Here is a 17,722-nt window from a genome sequence, read left to right as displayed (position 1 = left end):
TGTTTGTGTTAACCTAAAGTCCTGATAACAGGCAGCAGAAGCAGGAATGCAATGACGTGCAGAGTCTGCTGGGGGGCGGACAGCATCTGGGTGTGCACAACTGTCCAGCCACTGCCAGCATGTGTGGGAGTAACAGTGACCTTTATACTTAGCAACCAATCCAAGGGTGTAGGTTTCTGCAATAACTCCTGACGAATCCTTCAAGCGGGACATGCATTCCTTTTGGAGAGTCAGAGGGAGCAGCATGGGGGAGCAGATGACTCTTGTGAAGAGGAGAGAGATGGGTAAGGAGAGGAGGGGTTGAAGAAATCAGAAAAATGGAAAACAAACTTAAAACGATCTGACAGAGAGGCAGTTTAACAAAGTGAGAAGTTGTTTTTGAATGAACCCCCAGAGTTAGTCCACACATTCCCTCGGCAAATTACTCTCTCATTACGTCTAAGATAATCTCTTCAATTTATAAAAACACTATTAAATGTGGCAGTGCACTGGGGAGGTGTAAAACAGAATGAAAACCAATGTGTGTGCAGTTGTGTGAATCCATCTGAGAAGGTGACAGACCGAAACTGATGATTTCACAATAATCGTAGACCCATCTGTTCTCTGTAATTGTGGTTCCTCTCAAATTCACTCTCCGCAGGTTAAAAAAAGATCAATCTTCCAATTATGCAGTGCAGTACGGCGGGCCAAATTTCATGTGACCTCTGCAATAAATAGAAAGACACAGAGAGAGATAAAGATTAAACTAGAAATGGTATCCTGCTTTTAATCAGAGAAATCCTTCAAGAGCATTACAGATGGAGCCAGGCACCAGAAGACTCTAAACTGTATGAAATATCAACATTTTGTCATCAGTTTCTAGCAGCATCCAAGATTCCCAATTTTCAAGCTAATTTGATTTTCTTAGATAAAAAGAGGGATGTCAATAAGGCATAATAGCTATTTCCTTTGTGCCCTGCATGAAAGAATGTGATATTGTGCGCTCAGTGTATGGACAATGTGCTAAAAAGCTCACAGCACCTCATTTGGCATAAACAGGATGTTGCATTGAAGTGAAATCTTGTAATAAGAACCCTAAAACACACTGTGGATCCACATGTTTCTCTAACAACTACTAAAATTAAGCATACAGTATCACACTTAATGCTGGGAGCCTTCCCTGACTTCTCATGGCAACAGCTCAGGAGACACATCATCAGCTGCCAGTAAGTCGAGGTATTATAATGACAATATCATACCTCATAAAGAAAACCTCAATTTCACAGTGGAAACAGCAAAAAGGAATCTCTTCTTTTTCTTTTCTTCTTCTTCTTCTTCTTCTTCTTCTTCTTCTTCTTCTCAATCAATAAATTCAAATATGCTGCTAAGTTTCAAAAATGAAAATTGCAGCGGAAATTGCAGACATTCATATAGTCATGCCTGACTGTTAATATGGATGACTAATTGGCCAAAAATGTAGTGAAAGAAAAGGGATTGTGGTTGCACTGGTGTACTTTTGCTACTTCTAAATACATAAAAAGCAACATAAGACACATTTCCCATCCTTTCTATTTCCTGTATACTCTATAATTATAGTCTGTGTAGTGGACTCTAATGATTATTCTTTGTATACAGAGAAATGTCTTTTAACACATTATGATCCACAGAACCAAATGTTTATATGCAGTGATGCTATGCAACGTAGACGTTATGTGATATATATATATATATTTATGATGAGTTAGCTGTCAGATAAGTGTGTGACAATGGGTCCACAATATGCATGCCCATACTGTCGCCATGGTGACACCTGGCGGTGAAAACCTGAAACTACAAGTTGGGCGCCGGGGAGCTGCGGTGTGAGAGGTGGTGGGTTCACTCTTCACCCGTATTCAGTCACCCTGCGGTTTCATCTTCCTCTACGGAGAAACCATCACAAATATATATTTATAGCCTATATATTGTTTAAATATATATATATATTGTTATTCCACCTACAGTAGCCGTGTGTTTTAACCAGGCCACACACTGGCAGCCTCAAAGTGGTGTTAGCTCGTTAGGCTTTGGCTAATATCTTGTAGTAGGCGATTAGCCGGTAGTTCGGCTGTCAGAGGTTGGATTTGATGCCGGTGTCAGGCAGGCGATTGTGGGCGCAGGGGAACAATGTTTTGAGCTGTCCAAACAACTGAAGAAAGAAAGTGAGAAAAATATCAGCACAGCGATGTGTCAGCTGTTCTTCACAAAGCAATAGAAAACCCGTCCCTTCTGTGAACTGACGATAGTAAGCGTTTCTGAGGACTAACGTTAGCTTGGCTATGTCTGGCAGTTTATACGGTGTTTATGAAGAGTGGTCTATTCATTATGAACTAACTAACTAACGTAATAAAGGAATGGAGGGAGTATGATACAATGATTTGGATACAATATATATAAAGCCACCATAAGAACTTCAAAATAAAAGTCGCCGGAAGTGACTCTACGCATTACTAGTGGGTGAAAGACTAGGAATGGAAAATACTGCTCCATCATTCTACATGACTGTGGAAATGTTATTATACTAACATTAACTAACCCTCCAATCATTTTAACCCTAGTGTACTGCATGAACCACAGTAGGGGATTAATAATGTTTCTCTGTGAGATCTGCACTGTTATACAGTGACACATGTTGATAACATACAGCATCAAATGGAAGAATGCAAATGCCTTATATATATACTTCAATGATAAAGTCTCTTTTAAATGTTATTGTCATCACTTCCAACACATATGGCTCTTCATGCTCTCTGACAGAGGATTGTAGTTTTAACTAGGGCTGCACGATATGGTAAAAAATATCATATTGTGATGATGCTGTGACAGATATTGTGAGATATATTTAACAATTAGTGTGGAAATAACTTTTATCAGAAACAAATTTTCACTTTCATTTTTTGAGGTGTGTACCCAACAAACATCTTTTTTAAAAATCTGGATAAAGATTTGTAGGCCTGGTCATCTCTTCGTAACTACAGTACTTCATTCCAATGCTGTTTGTTAAACACTGTACCTTTATCAAAAAATTGCTGCCTTTTGGATATTGCACTTGGCCATATTGCGATTTAGATAATATTTCGGTTACTTGTGTAGCCCTAGTTTTAACTGCTGATAAATGGGACTAAGTGCATATTTCATATATGTGTGTGTGTGTGTGTCGGTGTGACACAGAGGAATGTGGAGGTCAGCTATAGAAACACAGCTTTGTGACTCTGAATTAATACAGAAATGTGCACTTTTATGTCTCCGGGTCTGCATGTATTTTTGAAACACATGTAAATAGTATGAATTGAAGAAAGAGCTTTTTCCTTGTATTGATAATAAATTTATGCTTATTCATACAGGTCAGATAGGTCCCAGAATTGCAGTCAAAATTGCATCTGCCCATTGTTGCACACCCACAAAGCACGTGAAGCACACACAAAAGTACAACTTTTCATAGGTACTGTTTTTCCAATATACATATATTTCATGATGTTCATCAATATAATAAGACATTGATAGATTTACACTACAATTATTTTATGTACTTTAGTTTTTCATTCAGTCTCCTCTCCTTTACGTTGAGTCAACCTTGCTTAGTTTCTAATCCCATACCAAATGACAGCACAATAAATCTATCAATAAATAATATCAAAGGAAAAGAAAAAGATCTAATAAAACTGAGCACATTGCCCATGATCCTCCAGTCCTGTCCCTCCAGTAAGGCCAGAGGACCAGGGGCAATATGGGCCTTCATCCTAAAAACCCCAGTCCCAAAGAGAAACCAAAATCTTTCCTCAAAAATAAACAGATTTAAACAAAAAATATATCTTGTAGATACAAACGTCAATCTGATGTAAACTGTAGAATCATTCTAAGCATTCTGGACAATTGAAGGTAAAAATACTTTTTTTCCCATTAACTTCCCATTTTCTTTACCTTTACCCATCAGTGCTTGCACACAAACAATTCAGTGACATCTGGAGTTATTACCAAATTGATGCAAAAGAGAAAAAAAAAACACAATATTCGGTTAAAAAATAAAACATGTTAACATATATTAAGTAGAATATTGTATGTTTATAGCCATCCAGTGAACATTCAGAGACTCAGGTTCCCTCCTATCGCTGCACTCATACCATTTGGGGGTGGTAAACGTTGGAGAACATTCCCTGCTCTTTTGTTGGTCTCTTTCTTTCTGCTTGTTTCCTTTCAAGTTTGAATCACAAGTTCACGAGTTATAATCCGAACCTGGAAGAGGGTCTGAATGCTTTTTCTCCATGTTGGCAACTTGCATTGTGGACCACCCCCAAATGACCTGAACGCAGCGTTAAGTTGAGATCACTGAACAATTCTTCAGGTTGACGTAAGACAATATTCTCCACTGAATCATGTTCCCATCCCACCGAAATGAACAAACCACAACAGAAAAAGTGCCACGGTGTTAAAATATATGCGCACTTCTTTTCATACAGACAATAAAGCAACAGAAAAAGAGAGCACTCACTTCATTTTCACTTTTGTGATCAAATAGGTTGAGCACTCACAACAGTTGGATTTATCGATAACACAGAAGTCCTACCCCAATCAGTAGTGTTATTTCACTTCAGTCCACTGTGTGGTTAACTCCTGCAGGATGGCTTAAAGGACCACATTTGTAACCCTATAATGATTTTCTATTGCCGAAAACCCAATTTTACAGTTAATAATATAGTTTTTGTCCTCATATATATTTTGGTAAATTGCTAATACCTTAAACCTGAGGATATAGGACCCCCTACTCCCCAAACACCCCCATATTACAACACCAAACAATGCAGATTTTTTGTAACTTTTTCTTGGTTTATGTTTAATAGCTAGTAAGTCTACATGTCTTTTCATTTTTGAACTTGGCAGCACTATGGAGACACAGAAAAAAAGAAGAGTTGTGCTATTATTTGTTATAGGATCATGTGTCTAAAAACAGATTAAAGAAGCTCTTCAGACCTGGGTACACATGGTGGGGGAGACTGTATTTGAGATTTGAAGCATGCGGTCCTTATGTTTTGGTTTAATTTGCATATGTTAGACTGGCACACTCACAAGCCAAACTGACACACCATGTACATGGTGTGTGACAGTTAAAAGGTCCTGTAAATGTGGATAAATAAGGTAAGGGTATAAGCTTTTTAAAATAGACTAGGGTAGTTTGGATAACCTGTTTCTCTCCACTTGTTTTTGATGGCAATTGGCAGCATAAGCATGGTAATCTGGTCTTTGGTAATCTTCTGCAGTTTCATTTTGCTCTGTTTGGAGGGAAACTTGTAGGGGAAGTGAGGAGAAGTGGGTTTGTTAAGGTCGTGGTCCTTCCTAATAGAACTGGCCGGCAGATCTGTAACCTCTCTGCTTGTGTACTTCAGTGGTCAAGGAAACAACGTGCCCTCACTCTGAGATTTAAGCGGCCTAATCTGTCGGGATAAACTGGGGATATTCCCAAGACAGAGCTATTCTAACACACACACACATTGATGCGGCTATGCACACTCAGACACACGCGCGCACACACACACACAGACACACTTTAGGATTCAGAATCAGTGAGTTGAGCAAAGGGGGGCAGGTTGGTCTTTTCAGCTGGTGGGGGAGATAAAAAGTCATGTTGAAAAGAGACAAGGCTACTAAGGCTTTACACACACTTTTTTTTTTTACATATTGTAGGTGGTTTTGTTGTCTATAAGCCACTGTTAGCTAAATTTATACCTTTTAGGATAGTTAACAATGGCATTAGTGGCAATACAGCATGAGTTGCTTTCTGTTCATTGTAGCATTTATTATTGCAGGCCTGCACACTTCTCCATTTCATGAGACAGAGATTGGATTTTGATTGAAAAATCCAATCATTTACAAGCTTAGATTTACCAAGACCACAAGTATAACTCTAGTTCTATAGTTGAAGGTAAAATCCCCAACATTTGCAGTTTTAAGGAATTCCAGATCCTCATGTTCATGTGTACAAGGCCTTAGTTTGACAGGGCAGTAAAGAGTGCATCATATTGCCCTGCTCTCCTGCTCATAAAGTGGCCAAAAGCGTAGTATGCACAGGAGTAGATGCCAACAAAATGTAAAAGACCATACCAGCGAGGGCACCAATGAAAGAAATAACAATAGAAGCCTCTCCCTTGTTGCTTGGCAGTGTATAACGCACGGAGCTGAATTACAAAAAACACACCAGACAGAGGTAAAGAGGAGCTCGCTGCTGTTGGCAGCAATTAGTACTGATTGCACACTTCCTCTTTACCTGTCTGTTTCACACAAAAATATACTATAATAAAAAATATAATCTATTATATTTTAAAAAAGAAAAAAAGGCCTTAACTATAGGGAGTAACACTGAGAACCACTGCGCTAGCAAAACACACTTGAATAATTGCTTTTCATGTCTCTTGTCACTAACCTCTGACCGTAAATATCCTTCCCCCAAAGTTGCTGAACTCAAACATAACTGTAAATTCGACATTTTTCCCATCCCTGTTCCTGGATTTTCAAAATAAGGCTGAATTGTCTCTTTTATGTGCTCTTCATGTGGAGAGGTTTTGCTGCACGAGGATCTCCTTTGGCCAGGCTATTGACCAGCCAGACAGCGCCATCAAAAACAAGGTTGTTTGTGCATTTTAAACAGATTCCTTCTCTGCAGTCAGCCACTCCCCCTACACAGACTGAAAGTGTGAGGGCGTGTTTGACTGGAAATATTCTACAGTAACTAATAGAAGTGACTGGAGACTAAGGCTTTTCAGTATCCATGTAGAATTAACCTTTGCTTTATGGAAATTAATCAATTGCCAATGAATGCAACGGCCCCATTTTATCACCTGGCATTAGAATTGTTTTGCGAACCCATATCCACAGTTTGACATCAATGACATCTCCACAGTATACTGTAAGTGTAATGTTAGGATAACATTATCAATATTACAAAAGAAAAGAATTTGGACAGAAGTCTAATCCTGTCTATCCAGAGGTTACCCTTACAGCTACTAACTAGAACTATTTTCTCCTATGGTTTGTATGACCAACATTTTCGACACAAGTTTTATCGCATGTATTTTTTTTTTAAAGATACTTACACTTACATGTGCTACGGTAAGACCATTTGCACTAGACTGCAATGAAGGAATGTTTTCGAAATAAGACACTACGTAATATTTAAATAAAAAAGAATAATCTACAGACATTGGTCCAACTGTACTATGGCAGTTTTGAAATTATCCGAAGAAAATTGAGGTGTTCAAGCATGCTAAGAGACAGAAAAGGGTTGGGGCGTTAAAGACATTACAGATGAAATACTAGAGGAGCTAAATGGAGAAAGAGAAAGTACACTCAGATGGAAAAGACTAGAAATGATGGTTACTAGGGATTAGTTAACAATTCATGCATTACTTGTATGTTTGATCAATATCGATGAGCATTAACTCTCTTGGTAAGCCAGCAAAGAAGCCAAGACTTGAATTTATGATGGCATCAAGTTATAGAAATCTGGAGCTATTGTCAAGGGCAGTTTTGTCTATGTTGCTCAAATTTTTGTAACTTGATATTTTTTTTGTACAAGTTTTTAGCTCTCTGGCTTATTTTGGACTGTCCTTGTGGACATGAGTGACACAGATGGACTCGAAAATGAACTGGTATTTAGTTAAATGGAGACTAACTCCACTGTGCAAAAATACACCAAAAAGAGAGAGTAAGCAGGGGACAGACAGATGATGATAACATGCAAGATACACACTTTGATTAATAGGCAGTATTTAACGCTGAAGCATACGTAAAATTAATACAAAAATTAAAAAATACAAAATGCACACACACACGCACACACACCTACAAAACAGTATATATCAGAATAAAACTCTACAAAGAACTATATATATCAGTTATGTAACAATTATCGCCAATCGTTGTTTCCTTTTCTGTTGTTGCATCGTCACAAGTGTTTGGTTCTCAGTATGGCAGGTTAGAAAAGCCAAGAGTACCCAGAAAGGAGACAGGGCCACACACTCACAGGACAAATATTGACAGGGGTCCAGAGGCGAGGTGGTGGAAGTGGGGGAGCCATGGGGCCCTGAAGGGTTTAGGGGTGTTATATCGAGGCTAATCGGGGATATACATATATATATGTATATATAATAAATTATTTTCTTATGGTTAATTTTGTAATCAATTTGAGGGTTTTTTCCATAGCAAGGAAGTTGGGATTAGATTGGGGTAGGAGCAACTCTTCTTAGGTGCTGAAGTACACTGTTGAAAGAAAGAAAAAGGAGTTGTTTAATTCATAATGTTAAAGTAATGAATCAGCATTAAAAAAAGCTATCAAACCAACATTTACCAATAGCTTTATTAGGTTTGGGAAATTAATACTTTTTTTAGGAGCATGCCTTATATTATACAGTATATGTGTGTTGTGTGTTAAATATGTGACAATTTGTGTTGCTATTTTACAATTGATTCATCCCATTGAGATGACGATGGCAACTCTACAGTGTGTTCTACAGTGTATGTGCACAGAAAAGAGAATTCTTACCAATAATGACGATGAGGACAATCACGCATATCACACCCAGGATAATCATCATCTGTGGTCAGTGGATTAAAAAAAAAAGTCATTAGAAAAGTAGTCAAACTTGTCATATTTTTACCATACTTTCAATATTTTCTTAAACAAATTCTTAAAAGCCCCAAAACACAAAACAAAGGCCATGTAGTCCAGGCAAAATTTCACTATGACACCAAACTTTCACTTGCCCCTGTCTGTATTATTATTCACGCTCATATATGGATTTCTCAACTGTCACCTAATCCACAGTTAAATTAACCTCAATGACCTCAAATTCAAGTACCGTCTGATTTTTTAAAAACATCGCTGCACAGCATGAACGATGATTCCTAAGGAGTCATCATGCCAGTGTCATCTCATGATGATGTAGATAGTACAGTACATGTCGAATTTCTACCCCAAACCAACCAATGACACATCGATAATGATGATGAGAAAAATGATACTTGTGAACAAAGTCTATAGCAGAAATCGACATTTGTGATTGGCCACACATTCCTAAAGGCTTTCCTTTAACGGGACAGTTCAATGCAGCCTTTATACACATGCATTTGCTATTCGAGCAAGCACGTCTGCGTGTCCTCACCTTGGCGTTCTTCCACCAGTATTTATTCTTCAGTTTTGCAGCGCTGGTCTCAAACTGAGAAGCTCCAGCCTGCAGGGCATCAGCCCTATCGTCCAGTTCTGACAGCTTCTGATCACGCTCCAGAACCTTATCCACGTTTACACGCATGATATCCACCACCTGGGGAAAGACACGCAAAGCAATGCAGCGCAATCAGGTATCAAGACAGAATGACTGTGTGTGTGAGGGTCCGACAGCATGGAGCTCAAATGTTAGATATGGATTATGATTGGAAGTTGTTTAGTACGTTTTGTGTCAAATCATGGTTTCAAGCAGTGTACTTATGATTAAAGTCAAACCCATCCCTAACAATGATTTGTGTTTTTCCGTTTAAAATGTGATGGAGTTACCAATGAACAATGCTAAAACCGTGTCTACATCTGAGCCTGACAAAATGACTTTGGAGTGAGGCGACTACTTACCTCATCCACCTGTGCCTGCGTCTGCTGCAGACGACGGTTGCTGGTGAGGTTGGGAGGTTGATTCCCTCCCTCTGGTGCAGGGGCTCCAGCGGCTGGGGCAGACCTAATGATAAAAAAAATACAAATATCCAGTGGTTATATAAAGCATACAAACTAAAAAGACCTTGAAAACACAATAGTAAGGAAAACTTCATGCCAGAAGCTTTCTACCTAATACAGTTTTATTAAGTGAACGATTAATGTTCTCCATTAGCAAATTAAAAAAAGGGGGATGAAATGTAGCAAAGGGCTACAGGTTGGAATCGAACCTGGCCAGCTGCTGTAAGGACTGATTCTGCCTATCTCAGTTAAAAGCTCATTAGTGACAAAAACAGGAAAATGGCTTTACTACCCAGAGTAAACTGTTCAAATAGTGAAACACAGATCAAATATTTCATATACGCTAATGCCCTGAGGTCATTAAAGATGAGTACATTGTCCCATTACTGCTCTGTAATATTTAATATCTGTAATCATATGTAGCCTAAGCGAGTAAAGCAAAAGGGAAAATATTCCTCACAAATACATTATTTAGGGACACTGCTTTTTGTCGTGGATGGAAGAGGGCTGGGAGCTATCAGATAATGGCATTGTGATGGAGACACTACTGTATATCCAAAGGATGTATAAATGCTCAAATTTAAACATGGGTATTGAGACGGATGTTAGAATTAGATGTAATTTGTAGGATTGGGAAGATTCACTGTGTTCCAAAAATGAACAAGTCCATATGTTTATCACTGGAGAGTCCAGATAATTGCCTTCTATCACAGAAAGAATCAACTACTGAAGGCTTTCCAAAAGTCAAATTGATTTGTCACATCATGTTGTATTGTGACCTATATAGACCTATTCTTTTGGATGCACCATGCACCAATAATGACTTCAGTGAGAGACAGGCAGTTTAAGTGAGAGTGTCATTTACCAATAAAAAGTGCAAGCTCCATGAAAAATGTCTCGGCTTCATGTGAACATGCACTTGTACCTCTGTTCTTTGCAGCAGGAATTTATGAAAGTTAATGTTTTTTTTTTTTTTTTGCAAGTTGAATTCTAATCCTGTTACATGAATGATGAACATAAACCTGTGTTGAGTGACAGCTCATGGTTACACAGCGAAAACTACACACCAACTGTATATCTCATGCAGCAATCCAAGATTGTTCACAAACATAGAGCACAGCATCGTGTAACAGCTGAGCCTAGAACCTACCTAAATAAACAGAACTGGCAGAGTTTCCTTAATCTTCAGATACACCAAATATTCATTCTTCTCCTAACTCTCTGACAGGCTTTTTAACATTAGAAAGGAAAATGTACCCTAGAAATTCACCTTTAAATGCATTCTTATTCTGAAATACATTAGCAGATAGGTTTCATTAAAAAACAACATGTTGCTGAAAGATAAGGGAGATCATCAAGACATGGATATCAATAAAATTCTATTCATGGCCATTCTGTTTTCAACATAAGAATTAAGCCTAGTTCTTTACTGGGGACATTTTTCAAATATCTCCAAAATTAAATTTTTATTTTAGTTGTATATGAAGGGGTAGTTTAAATTCATATGAAAGACTAGAAAATATATATATATATATGAAAATATCTTTATAATAATCAGACAGATTATATTATATTTTTGACACCATATTACAGATGAAGGGCTGGCAGTTTGAGATCCCTGGTCTAAACTCAGTCTTAACATTATTACATTAATGTTCATCCTAAACATTCTGCAACTTGATGTTGCAGCAGATATATTTCAAAAAGCAAATGAAAAATGCTTAAAAAGCTTATAATACTTTAGCATGTAGTGTGGAGTCCCTAGGCATGCTTAATTAGCCTGCTTTATTGCCATCTATCAACTCAGATAAATCAATAAAATTATTAAGTGAATTTGTAAACTGGTCTTCTATGATAAAGCTGAGGCTGTAGTATAGACCTTAGTTGTAATTAGGTTACACTACTAATGTGAGACAAAACTCTGTATAAAGGTCACCTTTACACGCTCACACATTACTAATCCTCTAACAACAACAAATCCTTTTGAATAGTTGGCCTGATGGTGCTGGTGGTCCCTTCAAGCTGCAGACCAGCCCAACAGAAACTGGCAATAGAACCTGTGATACCTGTGATATCTACAGTATAATGGTGAATTATTATTATCTATGTGCAGAACATACTAAGTAGAGTTTGCAAATCAGCAACTGTATTGGTGAAAAAACCTGATAAAAGACTGTCGACATTCACTGCATAATATTAAACTACACAACATCTATGTAATCACTGTATGCTTCTTTTCACCTCCCAGCAACAATTATCACCACAAAGGTGTAATGTGTGTGGAGGTTCACGCCATCATCACCTATGAACTGGCACTCCAACCAATCAGGAAGAGTTGCTAGTGCAGCGATGAAGATTTCTCACCAGCTTCCATGTCCTGTGAGTACCGCACACTGTGTTCAATGGAGGGACAAACTGGAAGCTCCACACCCAAGTGAGGCAACTGTTTCTGATCTGTGCCACTCTAGCGTACACTCGTTTCACTTTCAGTTGATAATGATAAACTGAGACAGGTCTCTATGTGCTCTACTGATTGTGGGACACACACATGGGATACTAACATCACCTCCTTCATTTGCTGTATACTGATACCATTTTTTGAATTGATTCATGCAGTCAACAGGTATTGGTGGTGAATGTAACCTGGTATTTCACTCAAATCTAAAATCTCAATGTCTAAATCTAAAAAAAGACACTGTTAGCCCATATATTTAAGCTTTTTGACAAAAAAAGATTAAATATCTCCGTGCTGATGAATTTGCTGATGAATTGATGTGTGGAGTCTCCCCATTTCCAGAGCATAATACAGGGAAACAACAGAACACAAACAACAGGAATTCTTAGGAATATTTTGCAATCAAACATAAAAAAAATGCAAAATCACGTCTGTTCTGAAAAAGGCAGATAACCTAACCTGCTTGCATTGGAAAGGTTTAACGTTCCATCTCCCTACAGGTCACTGCTAATGTCAGACTTGCTATGAAAGCTGAATATATTCAACTTATAAAAATAGTGTCTCCCTGTGGTTCCTAAAGACTGCTCGTGCGACATTGAGGGGTCTGTACGTGGTTTTTCAGTTGTCCCTGATGAAATGAGGAATAATTTCAACACATATCCTTCACCCTGTATATAGATAAATTGATATAATTAATACTATCACATAATTTCACATTTGATTTAAAACAACTATTAAAGGATTTCTGTTAGTTTGGTGCCTGTCATGAAAAAGCATGCTGTCTGACTTTGAGCACTGGAGAGCGACATTTCAGCACTGGACAGCGCCACATCAGCCCAGACCACAAACCGTCTGATCCCAGCCTCACTACCGTCATTCTGTTTGATGTTACTGGAATCTAACCAACAACATTCACATCTATCATATCTCACCGTACACACACAGTCACACCAGGCCTACACTGTGTCCTGTAAGACATCACGTTTCACGTTAGCACGGCGGGCCTGAATACACTGAAAGCCTACCACATCGAGGGCGGGGAGGTTTCCTTATGATTTTACCCATATGGATGAACACATATAACCACATTTTGGTGACAAATGTAACGTACAGCCCACACAGGGGGTGTTGAATGCGTTGCCACGGTTCAATGACACGTCGTGTGTCGGCACCAGGCTGTCTCTACGTTTTAACCTCCTGCTCTGAAAAAAAGGTTGTCACGGCTATCTTTCCTTAGCCTACCCTTTATATGTTTGCTTCAAGCGCAGTCGAAAACAGAAAGGGACACATATGGCAATGGGGGAAAGACATTTTATAGGGTTCATTTGGCCCTGAAGACACAAACAGCCTGAAATATGGTGAGATATATAGCTGTCCGCCCTCGCACGACAATCGACGACATACAGTAGGAGGCTAGGCTATCCCCACCCCCCGCTGTAGGTTGCAAATATCACGTAAACTAGGCCTAAGCCTACTTCAGAGCTAATAATATCATCGTCTATAAGAAGGTCTGTAGAGTATTCGTCGAATAATGTCGAAGCTTTAAATGTCCAACATGGTGTCCTTGCTGTTTCTAGAATTAGCCTAATCGTCACCTGTGGTTCAGCGACACGACAAATAAGGCCTGCAAATGCCCAGTAAGGACAAAAAGGCTTTATTGTACATGATGTTTTCTTAATGTGGTTTTAATTGGCCTGTGGGTAATCGCACTGACGGTGTCCTTTTCAAAAAACCAAACCAGTCCAAACTGGAAAAGATTTCGTGCGTGCTGGCTCCGGTGAAAAGCAACAGACGACCAAATAAAAGAGGCACGCGATAAACACGGAGCTCGTTTACCGTGTAAACGCCAAAAAAAAAAAAAAAAAAACACGGCTAATTATGTGTTCAATAACAGATAAACCCGATGCCTCCGTCTGCTCCAAGGTTAGGCCGACGCGTTAGCTCCTACATTTACGTTTGGGTTCATATTATCAGAGAAAATGAGCTGGAAAATGACATTCAACAGTCACAGATGTAGCGGTGATATAGTGATTAACGTGACACAATGGAAATAACCTCAGTATTTGACGGCGAAGATACACAACAGAGCATTCAGAGAGCATACATCCCAAATAGCCTGCCAACATCAGTCGTGAGGAAGAAATTGGAGTCCATTATTAAATCCGGATTTTTAATATATATATATATATATATATATATAAACAGGAGCTTTAAACACGGTGTTGTACTTACATGTTCCTGGTTGTGTTGGCTAGACAGCTGTGCTGAAATCCGGACTGGAAATGTTAGCGCGTGCTAAGTGGCTGGCAGATGGATGTGGATTGCCTTCTGCGCTCCTCTCTACCCTCTGGCACCCTTTGGTTGGTTATTGTGGCGTTTCCCTGCCTATATAGCCTGGGAGGAACTCTGGCTTGTATCTTCCACTGAGACGAGTCCGCTCGCTACAAAACCTCTTTTCCTTCGTCCTATTTCTACGGCGTTGCGGCACCTGCAGGCTATAACGAGGGCCCGACTCTGTCAGAGTCCGTGCGGTAATGAAGGTGTAATAAACAGCCGCCTGGATTAGGTGGACAAAGATGGCTCGGTGACGTCAGTCGCGGCGAGTTTCATGTTGAAATGGGTGACCGGAGACATCAGACACACCGTTTTAACGGCCAGGACAGCCGGGTTTTAGCTACAGGTGCCGTTATTGGGACTTTTCGCGTGTTTTTCTTTACGGGCGTTACATGTCATGACCGTGCTTGGGTTTAAAGCTGCTTTAAAATAGCTTATTTTGGTTGCAAGTCTGTATGTCAACAAAATGGCGTTCCTCGAAAGGGGGTGTGGCGATCTTCGCAGTAGGTGCCTGGTTATCATTCATGGTAAATATGGATAGGGATGTAGTGGAGAGTGAACCCACCTGAAAGCTATTTGCCAACCTTTTGTTTGAGGAACGAGGCTTCACTCTTTTTTTTCAGTCTGGCAAGGATTTACATTACATTCTGTGTGGTATTATAAATTAAAATTATAAAATGCATAAGTAATGTGAGGGCCCCAGGGACCCTTCTTGCTCCCTGAGGGGGTTTTAGAGTTTTCCAGGCAAAGTAAAGAGAAAAACTACGAATCATATAAAAGCTGGATTGAGATTTTTTGTTCTAAATAGAAGATCCCTAACTTTTTGTACAAAAAAGTAGGATTTAAAAATAATGACCAGTATGAGCTTTTTCTGTGAAACAGCAGTCTAAGCCAACAAGAAAATACATACACATGCTAATTGTTTGTTTTATTAATTGTTTAGTGTGAAATAATTTCCATTTTAACCTTAAATGCCCTTGGTGATAGTAGTCTTGAATTTATTACCTTCATAGAAAGTTCCAGAAAGATGAGTAAACAATGGTAACATTTTTATGATGTAGAATTGGTTTAATTATTGTACAATAAATCCCCAAAGAGATGGAATAACTGTCAGCTACTACAGGATCCAATCAATAATCTGTACATCAATAGGCCTCTGTGTGTTTTATCTTTGGCTCATTTCATGCCGGCTTCTCCAATATTTATTTATGTAAGAGAAGTAAAACATAAAGGAAATAGCAAAAAGTCCATTATTTTTACATGAAAATGCTGCATTAATGCATAATCACGCTGATTGTTTCTTGATTATGTATATTTAAGTGTCTAATGTAGCGCTGGTAACTGACACGGGAGGAGTCCCTAGTCATGTTAAATCCAATCACTTGTATTTACAGTTGCATATTGAACATACTTAACCTCAATGCAAATGGCTTTCCCCACAGCATTAGTCCCATGGGTGCAAGTAAATTACACAAACTGAAATCTCATGTGAGTTTGTGAGTCCACTCTCAGTCTCGCCACTGAAGACCAAATACATTTGTGTTCTAGAATATTTTCAGTTAAACAGATTGTACATGTTTGTTTAAGAAGTATGTGAGTATGACAAGATGGTCTGTCTAAACTTAGCACATTTATTATCCTCAGGATTTCTAGAGCATGGTGGTTTGGACAGAGGAATGACAGGCTGTTCGGACATTTTCAAGTCTAACACTGTTTTCAACCAGAACCTCATGTCAGCTGTGAAACATAGTGCTTAAATTTATGAGTCATTGAAGGAACTCTCCTAAATTGGCAACTGGGTAACCTGATGGAAGGTAAGTACAGTTGAGAAAAACACTGAAGGCCTATTTATGATCTTAGCCAAACGTTCTTATTATACATGTGGAAATTCCTATAATTCATTTGATATTATAAATTTTTTTCTACACACAGTGTAGGGTGAACTGGACAAATTGTCATCTACACACTGTATGTACAAGCTATGTATGTATTGCCTGGTATCTTAAAGGATGTTTGTTCAATCTTATAATTCATAGGGTGATGTTAGCTTTGTGTATATTCTGAGAGACCACATGGGGGTGCCATAGGACAATGATATTTTGGAGGATGTACAGCTGGCATGTCACACACGTTTTAAGTATCAACTAAGAGCACACTAGTTGCTTATCTTGTCTTCATTTGCAACCTGAACCCTAACCCTGTATACTCAAACCCTGTTGGAGCATACTGGTGCCATGAAAAGTGAATGCAGCAGACTACAGTTTTTCTAGAAACGAAAACTGGAAAGATAAAACTTAAATTTGTAGGTCATATGGATTTGTTTCTCAAGGATATAGCTTTTCTCATGATCCCTCTTTTCTGAACTTCAGGATGGGTAATATATAGAAACAATAAATACTAATAATAACCTAATTTATAGACTTGGGAATAATGATCACAGTGATAATGCAGATCTGTTTTGAGCCAGTCCAAGGTTAAACACACACAACACCAAAGATGGTCACTATGATGTCTTCACATAGATTTCTCCTTATGCTATGATCAATTTTGCTACTTATTCAGCTTATTCATTCATTTTAATCAATTCTGTTGCAAAATGGAAAATAAATCTAGAAAAAGTTTTTGTTGGGAGAAAATTTCAAATTTTGATTTCATGAAGTAACAATGCGACCAGGAAACTGGACAAAGCCTTTATGGACAGACGCTGAAAACAAATTCATTGTTATGTATAATCTGTAACTATTTCTCCCAATCTGTGGATGAGGGAAGAATTGTAATGAGTGGGAGATACAGGTATTGTACAGCTCAAACACACAAGTCTTGATCTATAATTGATCAAAGCCTTGAGCCATGACTTCTTCTTAGAAATGGACCCAATCTTGTTGCTTCACACTCCCGAGTCTAAAATGTTAGTGGAGAGATTTGAAGTATTCCGCTCATACATGATGAAACACTTAGACATACATAACAGAACATAAAACGTACACCCCAAACTATAAAAGAGTATAAATATCAACCTTTATATTTCAGTTAATTCTTGAGGATTTGCTCTTCCTTTATATTACCATATGTTTTCTTATCTTATGTGGATCTAGTGGAATGAAGTTTTGTGCAGTTAGGAGAGTTCCTGCTGACATAAAACTGCCTTAGTTTCCCTACAGGCTCTGGAGAACAGGTTTCCACATGAAACACAGTCAAAGAAGCAG

At 38.5% G+C, this 17,722-nt stretch overlaps 1 protein-coding gene across 1 annotated transcript; it reads right to left on the bottom strand.

Moving 5' to 3' along the window:
- Positions 1-3,458: 3,458 nt before the first annotated feature.
- On the bottom strand, positions 3,459-14,775 carry vamp2 (vesicle-associated membrane protein 2). Its single transcript, XM_051400782.1, has 5 exons — positions 14,415-14,775; positions 9,629-9,731; positions 9,168-9,326; positions 8,549-8,600; positions 3,459-8,265 (listed from the first exon to the last, which is right to left on the bottom strand). Coding segments are annotated over exons 1-5 (333 nt in total). The 5' UTR covers positions 14,417-14,775; the 3' UTR covers positions 3,459-8,248.
- Positions 14,776-17,722: the final 2,947 nt, after the last annotated feature.

The sequence above is a fragment of the Dicentrarchus labrax genome, unplaced genomic scaffold (genome assembly GCF_905237075.1).
Source record: "Dicentrarchus labrax unplaced genomic scaffold, dlabrax2021, whole genome shotgun sequence".
Taxonomy (NCBI): domain Eukaryota; kingdom Metazoa; phylum Chordata; class Actinopteri; family Moronidae; genus Dicentrarchus; species Dicentrarchus labrax.
Note: the sequence above shows the minus strand (reverse complement) of the source record. Positions and strands in the feature narration are given on the sequence as shown.

Coding starts and splice junctions, on each gene's coding strand:
- vamp2 (XM_051400782.1), bottom strand. Junction 9,327..9,628: donor CGCAGGCACAGGTGGATGAG/GTAAGTAGTCGC, acceptor GTCTTTCCCCAG/GTGGTGGATATCATGCGTGT. Junction 8,601..9,167: donor ACTGGTGGAAGAACGCCAAG/GTGAGGACACGC, acceptor CACTGACCACAG/ATGATGATTATCCTGGGTGT.